The sequence below is a fragment of the Thunnus thynnus genome, chromosome 9 (genome assembly GCF_963924715.1).
Source record: "Thunnus thynnus chromosome 9, fThuThy2.1, whole genome shotgun sequence".
In the NCBI taxonomy this organism is placed as follows: Eukaryota; Metazoa; Chordata; class Actinopteri; order Scombriformes; family Scombridae; genus Thunnus; species Thunnus thynnus.
The window spans coordinates 8,628,421-8,649,558 of record NC_089525.1 but is presented as its reverse complement, the minus strand read 5'-3'; the positions used below and the strand labels follow the sequence as shown (position 1 = coordinate 8,649,558).

Here is a 21,138-nt window from a genome sequence, read left to right as displayed (position 1 = left end):
AGCACCGCTTATGTTTGGCCATCTTTAGATGATCTTTTATATCGGCATTTCCACCGTGTGTAACCAAAAATGTACTCTTGAAGTATGTGCAGAACGCAGCATTTTCATTTCATTTCATTTCATTTCTTGTATTTATAAGGACAACACACATTAATCAACATTTCTGTAAATGTGCCAGTGTTTGCCAGCTGGCTAATTTTCAGTAGTATTTTTGGTAGTCCTTTGGTGAAAAGTTTTGAAACCTATAAAATGATAAAATTTACAGAACGACAAGACAACAAGGCGCTGTAAAGACAGCACCAAAACAAGAACTCTCAAGACAACACAAGCCATGCAGGGCAACAAGGAACAACAAAACATCAATACTGCAATAACAAACACCATTTCGGCATATATAGCTATAAAAGGAACACAAAGCAGCAAAACACAGCCAAGCAATACTGACCACAACCATTAACAGTAGACAAATAAAATACAATGATCATTATGTTGATCTTGATAAAATGTTAAAAGATACAGTTATGGGTTAGTAAAATGGTAATATACACCTTACACACAAGCCATGTAACACAGGGATGTAAGACACAACTATAGAAGAACATACCACATTGTTAATAAAATACTAGAAGATATTCTATACGTACCAAAGATGTGCAAAACTGGCTGCCTGGCAATGGGCACAGGACATGTGACAAATAAGCAGCAGGTTAGCAAGTGATAACAACAACAATAATAAAATGAGTACTATGTACTATGTAGATTAGAAATGTTCATGTCTGACTTTTCAAAAGCCAGGCCTTGAGTCTTTGTGCGAAGGTGTGGTAGGTCATGCAGTTTCTTATTTTATTTGGTAGGTTGTTCTACGATTGAGGAGCTCTTACAGAAAAGCCTGATAGGCTGAAGGATCTGGACCTGAAAGGAATTACAGTCCCCTCTCAGAGGAGACTCTCATCTTGTAGATCTGTTTGAATTTTTCTGCTTAATAAAAGTACTAAGTGGTGGAGGAGGCTTGCCATTTAGGATCTTAAACATCAGGCAGGCATCAGTGTATTTCATTAGATTTTCCCAGCTAAGGATGTCATATTTTTCAAGAATATTGCAGTGATGGTAAGTATTGGGTTCTCTGTCTAACACTTTGAGAGCCTGCTTGTACAGACAGAGGGAATGGGCTTCAGTGTTTTACCTTTTGCTTGAATCCAGCTTGTCATGCAGTATGTTAAAGTGATCATTGCATTCATATATAGTTTTGCTGCTGTAGTTCTTCGGCAGCTTTTATATATGTTAGATAAGCCAGGTTGTACTTCATTATTTGCTTTACTTTCTTCAATTGTTTTTTGAAGGATAAGGTAGAGTCAAGGGTAATACCAAAATATTTAACATGAGAGACTACTTGTATGATCTCTCCAGACACATAGACTTTGGGATCAGTTAGATGCAGAGTGTGGGGCAGCTGTGGATCAGAGGTAGAGGGGTCGTCCACTATTCAGAAGATTGGCGGTTTGATCCCCACCTCCTCCAGTCCACATGTTGAAGTGTCCTTGGGCAAGATACTGAACCCCAAACTGCTCCCGAAGGCTGTGCCATTGGTGTGTGAGTGTGTGTGAATGCATTAGATACTCCTCCTGATGAGCAGGTTGGCACCTTGCATGGTAGCCCCTGCCATCAGTGTATGAATATGTGTGTGAATGAGTGAATGTTGGCATGCAGTGTAAAGCGCTTGAGTGGTTGGACAAAAAAGGCGCTTTATAAATGCAGCCCATTTACCTTACACATTGAACTCTGCCTGCAAGATAGGACTTCATCCAATTCAGTGTGTTTCAGGAGAAATTAAAATTTAAAATGAGTTTACAGATTAGTGTTGATGGTTGACAGTATCAAATGCCTTCTTTAAGTATAAAAATATGGCTCCAACAACACCTCCTTTGTCCAATTTTAGTTTGATGTTCTCCAAAAGGTTTGCTGTCTGAATGGTTGGAGTGAAACGGTTGGTGCAGTGTGTAAGGGCTACAGTTGAGATGAGTGGTCAACTGTTCAGCAACACATTTCTCTGCGATTTTGGAGATGACGGGTAAGATGCTGATAGGCCTGTAATTGCTCACATCAGTCGGGTCACGAAGGCTGACTCCAGTACATCAGAAACTTCCCTTCTTTAATAGAGGTATTCTTTTTTTTGTTGCCGGGCACTTTACGAAGGAAGGAGTAAACCTCCTGGAGCTCTTTAGAAAAGACTCTTTGGCATGATAGCTAACCGGTAGCATACTGACGGTTCTGTGAGAAAGAGCTGCAAGTGTCATAGGCTAGCAACAGCCTTGACAACGACACATTGATTGATTGACACACACAGAGACAAATCAGTGTTTAATTCAGATGTGTGGTGCTTTGTTAATGTTTTTATATTGGATTAGGTAATTATGAGTGGGACAGAGTTTTTAAATCTCATGTTGGGAGGTACATTCCTGCGCTGAGTGTTTGAATGCACACCCAGAGACTTCCACCGACTGAGTTGGCTAACTTCCAGTTAGCTCTCTACTAACTTGAACGGGGATAAAAGAATTGAATTGTGCGGCTCTTCTAGACTTTCCGAATTTTATCAGACGTAATGGATTCAATTCTGATAGTGAAAGGAGTAATTTCGTGGGGGTTGTGTGGTGCGCAAAACAGTTTATCCACAGTTTTACAGCCACGGCAGTAGCGACGGAGTAGGCTACAACATAGCCTATGACGTAAGCATGTGTCAACAGTGTTTTCATAATTGCTCTCACTGCCAGAAGGGGGAGACAAAAGTCCCACACTCCAGATTTGATAGTTATGCCCCACAACACCAAGGCAAAATCCTTGTACGTGCAAACCTATTTGGCAATAAACCTGTTTCTGACTCTGGTGACTGTTGTTGGTCAGTCTGTTGGTACGTAACCATAAGACGCTTTGAATACTGAGGGCAGCGAGTAAAGCAAAGAGGACAGAGGAGTTCTAGCGGAGGTGAAGAGAGGCTTAAATAGTTCAAAAATGTACTGTGATATGATTGGTTATTATTTTTATTATTTTTTTTATGTACACTTAAATGCTTTATTTGGAAGGTCCCAAGTTAATATTCATCTTGGTATCAACCTCCATCCATTACGTCAGTGTTAGCATATCTTTAATACACTTGTTTACTGTGATGTTAAAGTAATATTCAACTGTATGCTCGTTACCTCACCACAGCATTGCCAACCCTTAACACCCAACATTACCTATCTGTAACACTCAGTTGATGATACTATGTTGAATATTACTTTTAGTGTAATGTTAATACAACTTACATACATTAATGATATAATGCCTTCAAAGTATACATAGGATTGTGCAGATTTAGCCTTTATTTGTAAAGAGAGACTTTTCTAGCTGGTTCAAGGAATTGAACCACCAACAAAGAAGCTAATACTGGACATAAAGAACATAATGTTGCATTTTATTGTGTTTTTTCGAGATAGAATTTGTATCAAAACACTTCAAACCATTATCTGTTGACAAATAAGCACATAGCATTTTTTTTACTGAGGCACAATCACAAGTGAATATGATATTTGCATATTTAGTGCATTTTGCATCTGTTCTGAAGTAGTCTCCCCCTGATGCTGCTAAACACTGGAGTACAGAGCTGTAATTTTGTCATTCCTTCTTCATCACTTCTCCTGCAACAATTACAACATACTGATGTCAGGGAATCATACTTATCCTGCTCTTTACCTTTGGTGTAAAAGTGTCTGTGATTGTGCAGCTGACACTTGATGTTGATGTGCTTTCAGTCCAAACATGTTTAGCAAGTGCTCAGTAAGACATAGACAGCCTGGCCCTGACAGCATATATCTTCTTCCCCTTTCATCCAAATATATTTTTCTTCTCTTTCTCCTCCTCCTTTTCTGTGTGACTGTTTGTGTCACCATGTTTTTTGTTGTCCCAGTAGAGGAGGAGACAGGATAAGCTGCTTGACAAACTAATGGTCACATTCATGGCAATTTGAATCTGAAATGTAGAAGCAGTGATGTGGTAACTATTTCTGCATTGATGCAGGCCAGGAGCGGCTAAAAGAGTTTGTTGCTCATGCTAACTATCCAGTTCTTCTTCTTATGTTGATTGAAATAATCTGTAAATATAAAATGCATCACTTCCTGTGAGTGGGAGGATTTTTGCCCAGGAAGGAACTACCAGACTGGTAGGTGTTTAGAACAACAACTGCAAAACCTCTTCATGATCTGGATATCGGATGAATCACTGTTGTTTTATACCAACTAATTACAGAGAAAAACAGAACATGTCACAAATTACAATTAAAGCAAAAAACAATTAGCATCATTACCACCATACCACAGCTGGAAGAAAATAAATGCAGATTTTAATAATAGGTCGATATTACCAAACATATTGTAATAGACTCATCTTACACTAGTGTAGTAGAGGTGAAAAATAACATCAAAAACAGCTGTAAGCTCAGTGCAGTTTTTAAATTTGAACTGCATTTGCCACCAAGCTTTGTATTAACCTAAACTGTTGTTTTCAACTTATTGAAATGTATGCTTTCCTGCTTGGAGGTTTTAATCCTTCAGTTCCAACTTGCCATACATGCTGGGTCATTTTGTAGAGGTGTATCAAACGCTTCCCCTGACAGTGTGGATTACAGATGGCGTGTATAGTCGTGCATGTTCAAGAGCTTTGTTGTTATGCTTCCTGTACGATTGGTTGTATCTGCTAGAAATCCATGCTTAGATCCTTTGGTGTCTGTTCCAGATTTCTTTGTTTCTTCATTTCCCTCTGTCTCTCTCTCTCTCTGTCTCTCTCTCTCTTTCAGTATATCTATCCTTTGCTTCCCCCTTTCACTCACGCTCTCTCTCTGCCTTTCTCTCTATCTCTCATCTGATAAACCTTCCGGTCATTGCTGAAGGATAAATCAGGATTTTTTTTTTTTTACATGGTGCTGACAAGCAGAAAACTTTGTTCGAGAGGGTGCATATAGACATTACGAGCTGCGTATAGAGCAATTTCGGGGTACAAAATGTGCAAAGTGCAGGACTGCACAACCGTCTGTGTATGATTGTGCTACATACGATCATACTGCATATTTAAAGAGGCTACAGCGAGCTAGCAAGGAACCAGCAGACTAGCCAGCAGTTTCCAGAGAGTTACTGTAGCTTCTTCTCGCTTTGTCATCCTTTGTTGGCCTGTCTGTTTGAGCCAGTGGATAACAGGATGTAAATAAGACTGCTGTCTGTCGACTGTCTGTGCTGTCTGTTCACTTCAGAGATATATGGACCCCCACTCATACCCATGACACAACTCTGCACAACGGCTGCAAACCAGTGCACTGCACAGTACTGGCAGGCAGTGATAATTGTTAATATCCTTAAATTTGAGGTGATACTTGCTAAACTCTTTTGTGCCAACCATGGAAACATATAATCTCCTCCTCCCTGAAGGGGAAAGTAATGCTGTGCTGCAAAATGGAGTCTGTAGGGGAAAGTGGAGGACAGCACATACAGAAAGGCACCCTGCTAAAACGTGGAGGTTAAATTGGACATACGAGCTGTTGGCAGGTTAGCGCTTGCTGTGTCTTGCTTACTGAATGTACCTTTCAGTCTATGTTGTAGTTTTCACTGTAGCATTTCAGATAGTTCTTATTAATCTGTGGTTTAGATATCATGTAAACTTTGTTGGTAAACTACAGTCTGTCAGCCACCAGAGCACATTAGCCCCTGTATTCCCAGCTATAGATTGAAAATGCCAAATTTCCCCTCATGGATCAATAAAGTTCATTTAATCTAATCTAATCTACAAATACCACGAGTTCAGGCTAGTATTGATGTCAGAACATAATGTCCATGGCTGCTGGCTGCTGTTTTTTTTTCTTTTAAATTTGATGACCCTTTGTATAATGAATGTAACAAAATGAATCACAGGCTTTGCTTTCATTCAGACGGTTGGAACAAAAGGTGTGCTGGCTTTTTTCCCCTGTGCTCGTTCTCATGGCTGAAAGAACAGTGCAGTCGGGAAAAAAAGGGAAAGCAAGCATGGGCAGATAAAGGGTGGAGAGAGGAGGGGAAATGAGAAGCAAAAGAGAGAGAGAGAGAGAAAAAAAAAGATATACAGTAAAAGCTCTGTCGGCATAGGGCTGCTTCTGCTCCGAGTGTCTCCCACCTCTCTCTCTCTCTGCTCTATTTATAACTCTATGGGAAATTGCTGAGTGGGCTCTTCCGAGGGTTTTTGCTGTAATTGATTCAAAATGCAAGTTGTCTCTTTAGTGGTGAGAAAGAGGAGAAAAGGATACCCAGTCAGTTTTATGGACAGTATATGCATGAGGGTAAGATGAAGGTCTTTGCATTTTAAACTGGATGTATGTTGACCAGATTCTAAATCACTGTAATAAATACAGTGCGGTTATTACTCTGGGTGGCTGAAATTGCCATAGAGCTGCTGTTATGCTATAATGACTGTAATGAGGCCACACCCTTAATATCATAAAACTGTGGTTTATCAGTTGTAGTGATTTGTGTACAATGTGCATTACACTTTAATCAGATTTACTATAACATACATACTTTTCATTTGACTGCAGAAAAATGTGATTTACTATCAATTATAGCAATAAAAAGATGATATCAATTATGGCTGGGTAAAAGCCATGACACCCATTATAACACACTATTCAAGACATCTGAGGATCTTAAGCGCTCTTTCAGAAAGATTACTTTTCTCAAGGACATCATTTGAAATGAGGTCATGTGTTGTCTTGATAAGAATGAATAGACTAGAAAAGAATGGAAGTATCAATACTTTGCATCAAAAATACCAATATTGTGGACTATGTATGTGTTATGTATATCAATTTTCTAGTTACTGTGATGCAGTGAAGAACCTGCTTGTTAGTTACAGTGTTGTGAGTTTGATGGCTGATGCCAGAATATGAATCATATTCAGCCCGTGGTATTGCTGACAGCTCACCACCCATCCAGAAACAAAACTCCACATTGCGCAGCTGCATGTAAACTGTTGCTATTATTTATGCCCAAGAAATACCAAAACCTATTCCAAACATTTTCATACTCACACATTGTGGAGGGCTTTCTGTGTGTGCGTGTGTGTGAGCGTACGTGCGCTCTTGTATATCTGTCCTTGTGAAAACAAGTTAAATATGAGAGTTTTCCATTTTTGCATTTGTCAGAAGGTTGTTTTGGCAGGTCCTCATGTTTAAAAGCTTAGTATAGGGGGTTTGGGGTATATTTTGTGATGGGTTACCAGGTTTTCATATGAAACACACACACACACAGCATTACACAGAGCCAGAATATTGTTTTCCATGGAGAATGCAGCTGCAGTCTGCTAAACTGCTGCATGTCTAAACAGGGCATACTGCATATACTGTATATCCTGCTGGGTTTTGCATCCCACATTTCAGCTTCATTAAAATTTGACCTCAAAATACAGTGACCTCTGTAAAGCACATCCAGCAACGTTCTGAGTACCTGTGTGTTGTTAAAGCAATAACCGCAGCTATACCTCTACACTGCAACATGTTGGTAAAGTCAAAACTATAGCAGGAAATGTCCAGATGGTCAGTTATACAGCATTGTTGTTCACATATTCAACATATTCTGACTCAAAAGAAACCTGCTTCAGCTCATTGTTTTAGTTTTCGAGCACACACACAGCTGTTTCCAGTGAAAAAGCTCTGATAAACCAATTGTAAGCTACATGACCATCACCAAACAACAGAGAGATAAAGTTAGCAACTAGCTGGTGAACTTAGTGGAACATTTAGCAGCTAAGAGAACAAAACAGAGCTGAAAGGAGAGTGAGTATTTGCCAGGTGGCCAGAATCATGACTCCTAATGAATGCTGTTCTGCTTCTTTTCTGTTGGATGTGTAAATAGGCAACTATTAGCTAGCATGTGAGCCATATTAACTTAATAAGTTGATATTATATCTATGTTGTGTTTAGAGCTTGTTCTGCTGCTCCCAAGTGACCAAAATGAATCAATTGATGCAGGTTTAAACATTTTTTTAACTCACAGAAACACAATCCTACCGACCTTTGTACATTGCTTAACAAATCCAGGCTAACATGTTAACCAGTTAAAATGATCTTGTTAACTGTCATTCAACTCAGTTGGATTGACTTGTATCTTGGGTAATGCATTTGCAGTATTAAGAAGAACTAAATATGCTCATTCAAATGTAAACTGCTCACCCAGCATATACCAAAAATATAAGCAAAAAGTGCTCTGAAAGGTTTTTTAGAGATATTAAATCTTTATAGTTTTAACATTTTTAGTACAAAGAGTAATAATTGGCCTACAGTTTTATAATGAACATCAAAATACTGGATGTCAATTATAAATCAAATCTTCTGTTTCTTCAGTGTTTTGGGGAGGGGTTAAGAGATGTATGCAGTAAATGAGAGTCTTACCATCTAAAATAAGGCAATTGTTGGTGTGTATGTTTGTGTGTCTGTGCTTGTGCACATCTGTGTTTGCGTGTGTAAGGGGTTGGAGGCTTTATGAGTGCAAGTTTGACCCCCTCCTACTTCCTGCACCACCATCACATGACCTCCATGACTGTGATGATGTCTTAACTGTAGCAGTGATGTCATATTGATGGCGGTGATGTCACGGTATGCGGGTCATCTCTCTCTCTCTGTACTTGGTGGATTGTGCTGTTTCTAATCCCTCATTCTCTCTGCTCTCTTATGTCTCCTTCCTTCCCTTCCTCTCTCGTCCCCTCTTTTCTATCTCTGTCTTTGTGTATTTCTCCTCCTCTCTTTCCTCCTGTTTTATCCCCTCTCTTCCCTCTGTGTCCTTAACCCCACCCCCCATCCCCCCTTTCCCCCCCTCTGTGTCTTGTTTTCCCTCCATCAGGTGTCCCAATGACTATACGGGGGACCGCTGTCAAAACTCCGTCATGGCCGGTTTCTACAGTATGTCCATTTGCTCTTGTCTGTCTCCTTCCCACTGAGATGCTGCATGCTACATCGGAGGGGTTGGATGGAGGGAGCGCTGTATGTGTGTGTGTGTGTGTGAATGTGTGTTTGAAAACCTGCTGTTATGTTTCATGTAAGATAATGTGTGTGTGTATGCGAGTGTGTGTTTGCATGTGTCCACCCCTTCCTCTCCCTGTCTCCCCTGGTTCCTCTGTGGTGCTCCTCTGGTCAAAAGAAACAACCAATCTATTTATTTTTTTACACATAAGATATTTTTCACACTAATTGATCTACTTGAAATTATTTTACAGTGCATTACATACTGGATACTTGACCCAGAAACCAGAATTAACAACAATAAGCACCAATGTTTTCCATTGTGTCTGACATTTTAGACATCTAGGAAATTCCTCACATTATATTTTTGTCACAGCTTGATCCAGAGAAGTGCACATACAGAAACAGAGGAGACAGAGGATGAACACAATGAGCAATACAGGAAGTTGAAGTTGTTTGCTTTTATTGGAACACTGTCACTTTTCTCTGTAGATGGTCCATTGGTGCTGCTTAGTTTAAACATCTGAAAGCGAACAAGGCAAAACTACCTGTGTAAAAAACATTAAATATGAGGCTGTATGTCCTTAGTCTTTGCTGTGCCCTTTCAAACAAAGAGAAAAATGTTTTATTGATTTAAATCGCCAGTTTGTGGAGTAGGAGCAGGACTGACAATTGAACTCTTTAGATGGAGAACAATATAAGTCCTTCTGACATTATTTTGAACAGCCGCCAGTCATTACTGGAAGCTACATTATGTCCAAAATCCAAATAATTTGACAAGTGAATGAGAGTAAGATTGAGAATTAGAATATGTTCAACACATCAAAATAAAGTCAGGTAATGAGATTTGAAAACATCGCCCATAGTTATTTACCTGAGGGCCAGTTCCTTTGTGATACTGATGCCCGTATAAGTTGAATTTATATTTTGACTTTAGATTTGAGTCACTTTTAAACTGAGGGATCAGGGTAAAGCCTAATGTTGGGAATGTGATAACGTGTTGTTTTCACTCTGAGCATCCATGGGTCATCTGATGAATTATCTCATTATGGCATGTGGCTAAAAATGCTGCTTGAAATGTTTTAGGGTTGACTTCTTTATGTTGAGAAATGGTGTCACATGTTTTGCTTCTCATCACAGTGGTATTGAATTAAAGAAATAGTTTGATCTTTTGGGAATATTGATGAGAGAAGATCGATACCACCCTCATGTCTGCGCTCCAAATATGAAGCTGGAGTCAGGAGATGGTTAGCTTTGCATAAACAAGGAGAAACAGCTTTCAGTGTTTCCACATCACACTTGTTTAAGTTGCATACTGGACGGTGGTTGGGTCCAAACTAGTTGTGATGTCACAAATCATGCTTGTATGTAAACACCTTAAATTCCAATTTTTGGTGAACACAGAGACATTTTCTTTCATTAGCAGATGAATTTGACAACAGCCTTCTAGTTACATCATTCTGCACAGTGAAGCTCAAGCATTGCAGTCAGATAACAATAAGAAAACACATTTATGAGTGGAGAGGGACTTTAAGTGTAAAAAGCAGACTTTTTCAAAACTTTGGACAGAGCCAGGCTAGCTGTTCCCCCTTGTCTTTGTGCTAAGCTAAGCTAACCATCATCTGACTCTGGCTTCATATTTAGCGCACAGACATGAGAGGTATCGGCTAGAGAGGAAATAATTAAATTTCCCGAAATGTCAAACTATTCCTTTAAATCATTGGGATACAAAGGGGTCATGTTTTGTGGCTCTCCTGTGATTGCATGATCAGTGACACTGGATCACATGTGTATTGGAACCAATGCATCACATGACACGTACATAAAAAATTAAGAACAACACAGGAGAGTCAATGAGTCCTGTAGATTTGGCCTTGCTACTTTTATCTCCATCTGACATGTGTGTTACTTTCCCAGCAATCACAGGGAGATACATTAGCAAATACAACACCCTCTTCTTCTTGTTTCCAGGGGTTAAATATTGTTGCAATGTTGTCTTGCTTTGCTGTTTCTCTGTTGTGGAAGTTTTGACACTGAATAATGTGATTTTCTTTAAAAACTGAGAACAGGTTTACATCATGAAATATCATTACTAAATGGAATGTCTTGCTTATTTTTTGACCCCATCATCAAGCCTTGTCTACATGCTGAAATCTGTCTGTGTGACGTTGTGCTTTTATTTTGCATTGTGGTGCTCTTTCAGTCAGTCGAAGGGAACACCTTCTTCTGCTTTAAGTCCGTGTTGATTTGTTACTGCCTGCTTTTCTAGTGCTGCGAACATAAAGCACTGTCAAAAATGTAGAGCAGTTAAGGTTAGGGTGGACAGGAGATTGGCTGACTTTTTGTATGAGCGTCTCTCTTTACGGCCAGTAATGCATGCAAAGCTGAGATGATTTCTCTGTAAATCATATGAAAGGTTATAATAGCTTCACGCAGCAGTAGTGGGATAAAGTGCTATACAAGAGGTATGCTGTAATCAATACAAAGGCACACAATTGACATTAGTCAAACGAGTTACAGCACCCACCCCCATTTGCTGTGCCAGCCTCATCGACTGTACTGTGTTTTTATGTTGGAGAGTAACTCACTGCTTTTTATCTTTTGTTTTTCTTGTTTTTTTTCCCTTTTGTCTTGTTTTTGTTTTGTTTTTGTATTTCTGTCCGATGTTGTTTACTCCAGAAATGAGGTCTAGTAAATATAGCAGTAAGTGATGTGGCTTCTTGTCTTGCTGTCTTTGTCCGTCTGTCTCTGTCTCTGCATGCCTTTTCCTGCCTGCTGGCTTCTCTTTCCTTCTGCCTTTGGTTCATTTTCTCCCTTCACTTTTGATTTCCGTTTGGTTAAGTTCTTTTTTTTTTTTTCTTTTTTTTTCTGTCATTTCTGGGGGTCACAGAGCTGAGGCTGTCTGAGTTGTCTGTCTGTTACTGGACTGTACACATGTCAATCACTATGACTGACAGAGATTCAACAGCATTAATTAACTTACATCCTGGTTCAAGCATATGCAGGACATGAAAATAATATACAGCAGATCTGCTCCAAAGTGGACATTACACCTGACCCTATCTGTCTCTTTCCTTTTACCACGACAACTTTCTGTGCTGGCAGAGCTTCTCAGAATTGAATTTATGGGTATGGAACATTATTATTCATTTTGCTGTGCTTAAAGGGTTTGCCAAGATCCTCTCACAGTCACACATTATTGTGCCATCTTCTTTCTAAAACCAACAACTGGGTCTCTCTCAACCTGTCCCTCTTTTTTTTCCTGCCCACTAACCTGGTTTGAAGACATGTAACCTTCCCTTCTCTGCATGCACTCTTCTCACAATCTGCCAAATTTGGAAAGTAGACATTAGAGAAAGAGACAAATTAATTGGAAAGGATACATTAAAGGAAAAAATCAAGTACAGAGGTGAATTAAAACACAATGTAATAGGCCTTGATACAAATCTGAGTTGTGTTTATCTGGACACCATATCAGAGTAAAAGCTACCTCCTTGTCCAAAAATCAGAGAATATTTCACATCAACAGTAAATACAAGTATCGGGCTCGTCCTCTGGGCTTTGGCAATGTGCATATTGGCTTCAGCAGCCTGTCGAATAAAAACATGCAAGCTGCGAGTACTTTTGCAAAGCGTTGCCAAAAGCCAGCAAAAGGCCTGACCACATAGTCTGTCCTTATTATTCTGCCCTTGATTGACTCAGTGACAGAGTCGAGAGCTCACCTGTCCTAAATCAGGATTGCTGTTGGCTCCACTGTGCCAGCGAGCTCGCCTTCCCATTTCCCTTCGCCTCTCTGTATCAGTACCCTGTGACACACACACAATGCCGGGCCAAGGCTCTCGTAGGCTTGTCAATCCCTACAGAGGCCCTTTATTTAGAAACTCTCCCCCTCCCTCGCCCCCCCCCTTCCCTCCCCTTCAGTGGCGTGTCTAGAGCTTTTTGAGGGAGGGGAGAGGGGGAAAGCTGAGGTGATGAATTAGGTAAAAGGGACAATTTCTGATTCACCTGCTCCTATTTCCAACCAATCAGATTGCAGAAATCTTATCAATAAATTCAGCTTTCTGATGTGTTCTATCATATTTTCAACCAAGTTTAGCCCATAAGAACCACAGCTAGATACATAGAAAGATAGTTTAAAGATAGATAGGTGCCACTGCGGACAGTTTTGGCTCAAACTGAAAGGAAACATTGAAACATTTGTGTTTCAGACAGGAAATGACATTGAAAAGCTATTATTATCCTGCAGGGACTTCAATTTGGCTGTGACTAACAATCCAAGGGCTTTTATAATCCAGTTTTTGTTGATGGGAGGGGGGGACAAAGTGAGGCCAGTTTTTAGTTTCTGGGGACCAATGTGTCCCGGGCCTGTGTCCTGGACACACCCCTGCCCCCCCCCTCTCAGCCCCTTCTACATGTCTACATGTTTCCCCTTGCTACTCCTTCCTCACCACTTTGCTTTTTCGCCTTTTAATCTCTCCCTCTTCCCCTCATGTTCTGTTGTGTTTGTCGCTCCCTCTGTCATTGTGTCGTTGCGCTTGCCGTTCTGACACAGAGTGTTATGCCACAGCAGGCCCAGAAATCTGAATTAACCTAGATATACCAAGATTGGGTAGTATTCACTGTACCATCACCACAAACCTGTGAGAGCTTAATGTACTGAAGTGTAATGTGATCCAAATTTGTCAGAGATGTACTCAACAGGAAGTCCTTGCTATGACATAAGAGGGCTGTAACCAGCTCGACCCAGTCACCAACAAAGGCTTTAAAGTTGCGTCACAAATTTCCCAGAAATGTTGTGTGGAGAATTTAATGTGAGCAAACAGCAAAATGTTAAACAAAGGATAAAGGCTACTTGAAAATGATATCATGATGTAATTATAGGTTAGCTGTGTAACAAGGAAAAGTTTATTGTTTTTGATGGTTGATGATACAGTAGATAATCTGTAGCCAAACAGACGTTTTTTTATTACATAAGATTAATGGTGAATTCTGGAGCAACAGTTACACGTTATGGTCATACATTTTATGACAACTATCTCCAACAACACAAAAATAATGAATACCATGATACCATGGATACTAAAACACTGTTTCCACTTGTTTTTCAAGCAAATAACTTAGCTAATGTTTACATTCGTACAGGTGTAACAACTTTGATTTCAGTTAAAGTTCAAGGACAGGAAACTTCAGTAACATTAGGATTAGATTGTGATTACTCAAATATTATTTAACTACTCAACAAACAAGAGGTCAGGATTAATGATGGGGTTGCACTGATTAGAGTAATGCTTCATTTTACAAAGAATTAAAACTTTAATTTTATTTATACATCCCAAAATCATGAATCCCAAATTCGCCTTAAAGTGCTTTACAATCTGTGCAGCCAACGACACTGTCTATCCTGAGACAAACTCCTCAAAAAACTTTTTTTAGCTGAGAATAAAAGGAAAAAACTTTAAGAAGAGGGATCCCTCTTCCAGTAGAAGTTAACCGGTTAAATCCTGTTAATAAAAAAAGCCAAGTCCCACCATTAAAAATGTAGCTGTTTGTACTGTAGTCCTTGCTACCAAAATCAGTGGACCTCCAGGCCTGAGAGCCGTATATAGGATTATATAGATTGAACTTGTTAGCATGGCAAAAAAAATTCCAGATTTTAGATAAAATTTACTTTAAATGATTGCAGAAATGTATAAAAAGTAAAATATAGATAGTTGCAGCATATTTATTCCTCTAAGAATAATATCAAAACTACACCCTTTTATTCTGTTTTTTCTTTAATGTTATAACACAGTTAAGGAGAGCTTTGTGGATACCAAACGTTTAATCTTACCCCTCGGCCATTGTGGTGTTAACACTTTGAACAAACAATGCTTCTTTTTTGTTTTTCATTGTGAGGACAATTTTTGTTTTTATTCCATTCATACAGGCATGCATTCAGATCCCCTCCAGTACCATCTGTGGCATTACATCCCCATGGCCATTGTAATACACTTGTATAGGGACAGCAGGAAGATTATGTCAGGCTGTAGACATTGTTTGCTTGTCATCATAATATTTACGATATTGTAGATTTACTCCTCTGTTGTAGTAGCACTGTTTGACTGTAGTACAGTTAAAACTGAAAGTCATGTGACATGATAGAGTTGTTTTACAGACAGCACAGGGGATAGGATGGCAGCAGATAATACTGATAAAACAGTTTCTGTAGTTATCATCAATGGAGTAGCGCTCATGCTGTGTGTGTGTGTGTGTGTGTGTCTGTGTGTGTGTGTGTATGTATTGTGTGTCTGATTTGTATTTGTCTGTCTGCGATGCATGAATGTGTGTGTGCATGTGACCATGTGTGCATCTGTATGTGCGTGTGTTTCCATCCACAGAGGCTGAGGAGCTCTACCAGAGGCGTGTGCTGACGATCACAGGCATCTGCGTGGCGTTGTTGGTGGTTGGCATCGTTTGTGTGGTGGCCTACTGCAAAACCAAGTATGTGTCTTTAAAGGAAAGATAAACGACTCCTCATTTATGAAAGGCTCTAAACATTCAAAGTAACCTACTGTAAGAAAAAAATAGTAATGAGCTGCTTATTCTCATGCTGTAGAGCAGTGGTGGTAGAAGGTGTCAGATCCTTTTCTTCAGGAAAAAACTAAAAATACTCCACGTTTCCACATCACACTTGTGTAAATTGAATATTGGACTATGATTGGCTTCCTAACCAGTTGTGATGTCACAAATCATGCTCGTAGGCTCGCCCCCTAAAATTGGACTTTCAATAACTTGAAAGTCTGACTTTAAGTAAAAGTACAGAAGTATTATGAGTGAAATGTACTAGTACTAGTATCAGAAGAAAAATACTCCCTGTGTCTGATATATTATTATATATGACTTTATTATATGATTATTAGATTGTAAAAGATGAACCAGTGTGTACGTAGCATTTTACTATCGAGGTGAAGCTAGTTTTAACTATTTCATGCACAGTTAGGTAATTAAGTCCAGTGGTTCCCAACCTAGGGGTCATACCCCCTCCAAAGAGTCACCAGATAAATTGGAGGGGTCATGAGATGATTAATGGGGTAGGGAAAGAAGAAAAGACTACATTCTGTGACACAAATGTATGTTCATTTCTTGGACCACATTTTAATCTTTGCTTTTTTGTAAAATATTGGATAATTTGACTTCTTTGGTTTTGAACAGTAATGTAAAATGAGAAGTTTAGAGGAGAAATGTCTCTGGCACATAACTGTACAGTTTTTTTGTAAGTGTTCACAAGCCAACAAGGTTTGAAACCACCACTAGAATAAAATGTAAATACTCATGTAAAGTACATGTACTTCATTATACTTAGTACAGTACTAAGTTACTATCTACTACTCATGTAGAGTGAAAAAACACTACCCCACATTCTCTTAGCTAAAAGACGTTTGTTTGTTCGTTGGTTGGTTTGTTGGCTTGCCACATTGGCAGCATAAATTCATGCCAAATTCCCAATCACAAAATGTTAATCAAGGCCTTCTCTTATTAATTAAACCCAGCTGCTGATCATGGTGTAAGTTTTTATAATCAGAAACTTTGCTGTAGCTCCAATAAAGAGGCCAGCAGTGCCTTAATAGCATTGCTGCAACTGTAAAACGATCATATGATGAATAGAGTGCTAGCAAAAGAAGTAATGAAAGCTATGGACAGAGATAGACTGGATTTGTTAAAGAGCAATAGTAGCAAAAGGATATTAGTCACTGTCTCTTAGGGTTTGAGTTCAGATCACTTATTGTTTCTTCATCATCACCAACTCTCCAGGAAGCAGAGGAAGAAGATGCAGAGTCACCTACACCAGAACCAAAATCAGTGTGTGGAGCAACCCAACCGCATGCTGGCAAACGGGCCCAACCACCCCGGTCCTGGTCCCGAGGAGATTCCCATGGTTGACGTGAGTCCAAACAGTAGAAACACACAGCAGAGGCAGGTACAGATAATCCTCATGTCAGAATGAACTAAGAGACATGTTGAGGTCACCTCCAGACAACCTTGCACCTCATGTTGCAAGAAGTTTCTGAGAGGCAGAGCTGCTCTCGAGGCAGAAATAAATAAGTAACCACAGTTTTTTTTTTTAAATTTCAACAGTTAAGTGGCCTGACTGAATGTCAAAGCAGGTGAAAGTTATAGTTAATGGCAAGAGGGATATGTTTTATGATATTTCATAATATTAGCTTTTTAATTTTTTTTACTTTAGAAATAAATGAGGGAAATTAAGCATAAGCCATAAAGTCAAAAGCAGAAAGTTCTTAAGTTGGTGCCAAAGTGGGTGTGGTTGCCAATCTGTACCAGAGTCTCTAGGCATCAATGATTTTGTTTTAGCTCCTGATAGCCAACAAAAAAGTACAAGTCACATTATGAAACCTCCAGGCTGACTCCGCTTCCTGATCGAAGTGCACAGCCTCTGCTGAAATATAGCCTGATATATCAGAGCTTTAATTAAATATAACTGTCCTATAAATAGGATTTCGGTGTCAAAATGTTCAGAATACCCTCAGATATTCATTAATGCTAAAGTAGGGACAGAAAAAGAAAAAGACAGTAAAACTGGATGTCAACTTCACCAGAGCAAACCGCACAGGATGCCCGCAGAGCCTCTGTTGGTTCATGTGTCTTTATGTGAGGTGGCGTTACCCTGATGAAATCTGTTTATCTTTGGCACTCAGATTTAACTCCACCAAGGAGGTTCCTTTAGCCTCCCAAAGAGTCTCTATGTAAATAAAACTCTGATCCAGCAACAACACAGGGGAATATGGTGGCACATAACTGACAGACCTGAAAAAGAGGGCAGAATACACCTACCATCCTCTTTGAAACACAATGGGCATGAGTCAGCACAATATTGGCTGTGAAAACTGTGAAAAGAGAGAAGTGATAAGGAGTTATAACACATATGTACAGAGGAATATCCTCAAAGCCGTTGTATATTAATGTAAAATGTATAATTTTGTTATGAAAGCATAGTAAAAGTATTAAAACGTGTGTGTGTATGTATGTATGTGTGTTTGCAGTACATCTCCAAGAGTGTCCCTACGACAGAGTGTGTGATCAGCCACGGAGCTGAGGGTGCAGGCAACTACGCAGGCAGCCGAATGTCTACCCGCTCCCACCACTCTACCACTGCCTCACATGCTTCCAGGTAGAACTGACACACACATATCCCTGCAAATGGGCATGTACACATATGCTAACATTGGAAGTATAGTTCTATAGTTCTTATTATTCTTTATACAGTATCTTACAGGTTTGGTTGTCAGCAGTTTTCACGGGGAGTAATACTTTGGTAGAAAGTAGTTCCAATAAAAAACAGAGACAATGTTTCTGGAACAAAAATGAATTGTCAATTTCAGTCTTTTAAATGTAATTTTTCAATGCTTTCACACCACATACGAGATTCTGTTTAATCCAATGGAAGCAGAGACGATCATATAAAATGAAAACTATCTGCGTGACTAAGTACCACTAGAGCTAAGTAAGAAAATGGGTTTTTGTTATTTGGGTAAACTAATCCTTTAAATACAAGTTTTCAAAATCTTCCAATTAGGTGAGGTGAGGTAGGTTAACATAGTCCAGCTTGTTTCAAAAATGTTCTCAATTTACAGAAGTGCATCATTCCACAAATATAAAGATAATATCAAATGAGTCAAGAGGAGAAAACGTCTGGCAATCACATCAGAAACTCACCACAGTGGCAGATTTGTCAGTCACATACAAAATATAACATTTTAAAGATGTGTTACCAAAATTTTCACAACTGGAGGGCAGAATATTGACTTTACAAACTTACTGCAGTGAGCTTATCGGGTTTCAATAGCTTACATGTTAGCCAAACAGTTGCCCAACTTTAACACATTCAACACACACAGAACAACATGACCATTTCAAGTCCAATTGGGATGTCTAACTTCTACAGTTTGTCTTTGATTTTCTTCACTTTGTCTCCTCACCATTTACTGCTGGACAGGTAGTGTAGCAGAGTTGGTTGTTGATTGTGAGTGTGATTGGTAGTACTAACAGCTCTGACACATTACGTAGAGTAACTTGATTCAGTGGTTCATCAAAATGTAGTGATGTTATAGAGTTGCAATTGTGTTGTGCTCTTTTTACCACAAATTAAAAATCTGTATACCTCAGTGCTTGGAACTCACTGGGATCATTTTTATGTAAGGTAACATGAGGACAGGTATTGCTGTGGCACTAAATACATTGTTGATGGCCCACTGCGACTGAATGGTAGCGGAAACAATGAACTTTATAATGACATCGATGAAACTGTATTTAATGTGGATTGTGACATAATGGCTGGTACCCCAACCGGTTAGTATCAGTGCCAATACTGATCCAGCATATTGGATCAGTGTATCCCTATTAAAAGCAGTTGATTGTGCTTTAAGTACTTTAATATGTGTGCTTTAATAGACATTGACATAAAAGTGTTTTTGGCATTTTATTCTCTTTAGCCAGCCTCTGAATCCTCCTGCCTCCTCAGTGCTGTTGTAACCTTTTAAACTTGTTCTGCTAACACCCACACCTGCAGACACGAGGAGCAGACGTGGAGCATGGAGCGAACAGAGAGTATGAACTCAGACTGCCAGTCAGGTGGGCTGTCCAGCTCTGTGGGAACCAGTAAGTGCAGCAGCCCGGCATGTATGGCAAGGAGGGCTGCCCACTGGGGCTGTACGGACATGTCCGGACCGGGAATGCAGTACGGGGATTCCTACGACTCGCTAAGAGACTCACCTCACAGTGACAGGTAGGAAAGGTGGTAATGTGTCTCTCTGTGTGTGTGGTGATGGTGATGGTTTTGAGAGTTAACTCTCTGTCTTTATTCTTGACTCTACAACACTTTTGCTTTTTTTGTGTTTTTTGATGTTCTCTTTGGCGACCCCAAGTGGCAGAAAAAGTTTACTGTTACAAATTTTCTGAATGTTTGAAGGACTTCATTACCCAGATACCGTATATTGTAATGTGACGTTATACAGTAAATCAGTGTTATCTAGGTACCTAAACTTATTCTTCACGTTTAGTGGTAGTGCAGGTGATAAAAAGATTTAAACATGATTTTTCTCTGTCTGAACAGTGCTCACTCATTTATATTGATATTTTGGATCTTGTTAGCAAAAGAAAATTCCACCCTTTGATACATATTTTGATAAAAATCAATCTGTGAAGGTCAGTAAGTAAACAAGAGAGTCTACAGCCATGCTAGGGGCTCTTTGAGGCTGAAGCAGCTGTGCTTTGAGCTAATGGCTAATGAGATCTTAGCATGCTCACAATGACAAAACTAACATGCTGATATTAAGCAGGTATAATGTTGAGCATCTTTGTTTAGCATGTTAACATTCTTACACTTTCTAATTAGCACAAAACACAAAGCACAGCTGAGGCTGATGGGCACATTAGTTTTGCAGGAATTTGGTCATAAATGAACATATTGGACAAATTGAAATTTTGACCTGAGGGTGGTACTAGGTAAAAAGTTGAGGGATCACCAACAGACAACAGACTTACATAGCCATCCCCTGAGCAATGCTGCTAGCATGGCTAAACAGTCATATTTGAGTGTTGTAGATGGACCATTTTATTTAGAAAATGGTCTAGAGTGGTCAGCTGCTTTGTGTCTCCCCACTCTGCTATTTACCTTGTTTCAAACAAATTTAGTTGCTAAAAGTAAGATAATTTGCTAAAAAAAAAAAAAAGGTTTCGATAGAAAAGATTTTAATGCATCCAAGATGTAATTCATGATAAGCTACAAATATTTTGGTGCTAAGTAAATTCTATCAGGATTAGAATCTGGGATCTCTGCTGTGACAAACCTGTGTTTTACCAACTTAGCTGGAGTGTGGTGCAGCAGTCGGACTCATGCACTCTTCGTAGCAGTGGTGGCACATGTGCAGTGATGTGTTTTTGAAATTCTTGGGACCGACTGAGTGGGTGGTCGAGGTCGCTCAGCAGTTAGCCCTGTCAGCTCTTTTCAAAAAGGTCCTGCATGCCAACTCGAGACAACAGGCTTCAGTGTCTCTGTTTGGAGTTTGTTCTCTCTGTGGGGGCGGCTGTGGCTCAGGAGGTGGTCGGGTCGTCCACTAATCAGAAGATCGGCGGGT

General features: G+C 39.6%; 1 protein-coding gene across 2 annotated transcripts in view; it reads left to right on the top strand.

Moving 5' to 3' along the window:
• nrg2b (neuregulin 2b) overlaps window positions 1–21,138 on the top strand; it is a 69,610-nt gene that overhangs the window by 42,927 nt on the left and 5,545 nt on the right. For both annotated transcript variants that reach the window (XM_067598652.1, XM_067598651.1), the window contains exons 5-9: window positions 8,889–8,947; window positions 15,385–15,487; window positions 16,799–16,928; window positions 18,046–18,173; window positions 19,572–19,787. In XM_067598652.1, coding sequence (XP_067454753.1) covers window positions 8,889–8,947; window positions 15,385–15,487; window positions 16,799–16,928; window positions 18,046–18,173; window positions 19,572–19,787 — 636 coding nt within the window. The remainder of the gene's footprint in view (window positions 1–8,888; window positions 8,948–15,384; window positions 15,488–16,798; window positions 16,929–18,045; window positions 18,174–19,571; window positions 19,788–21,138) is intronic.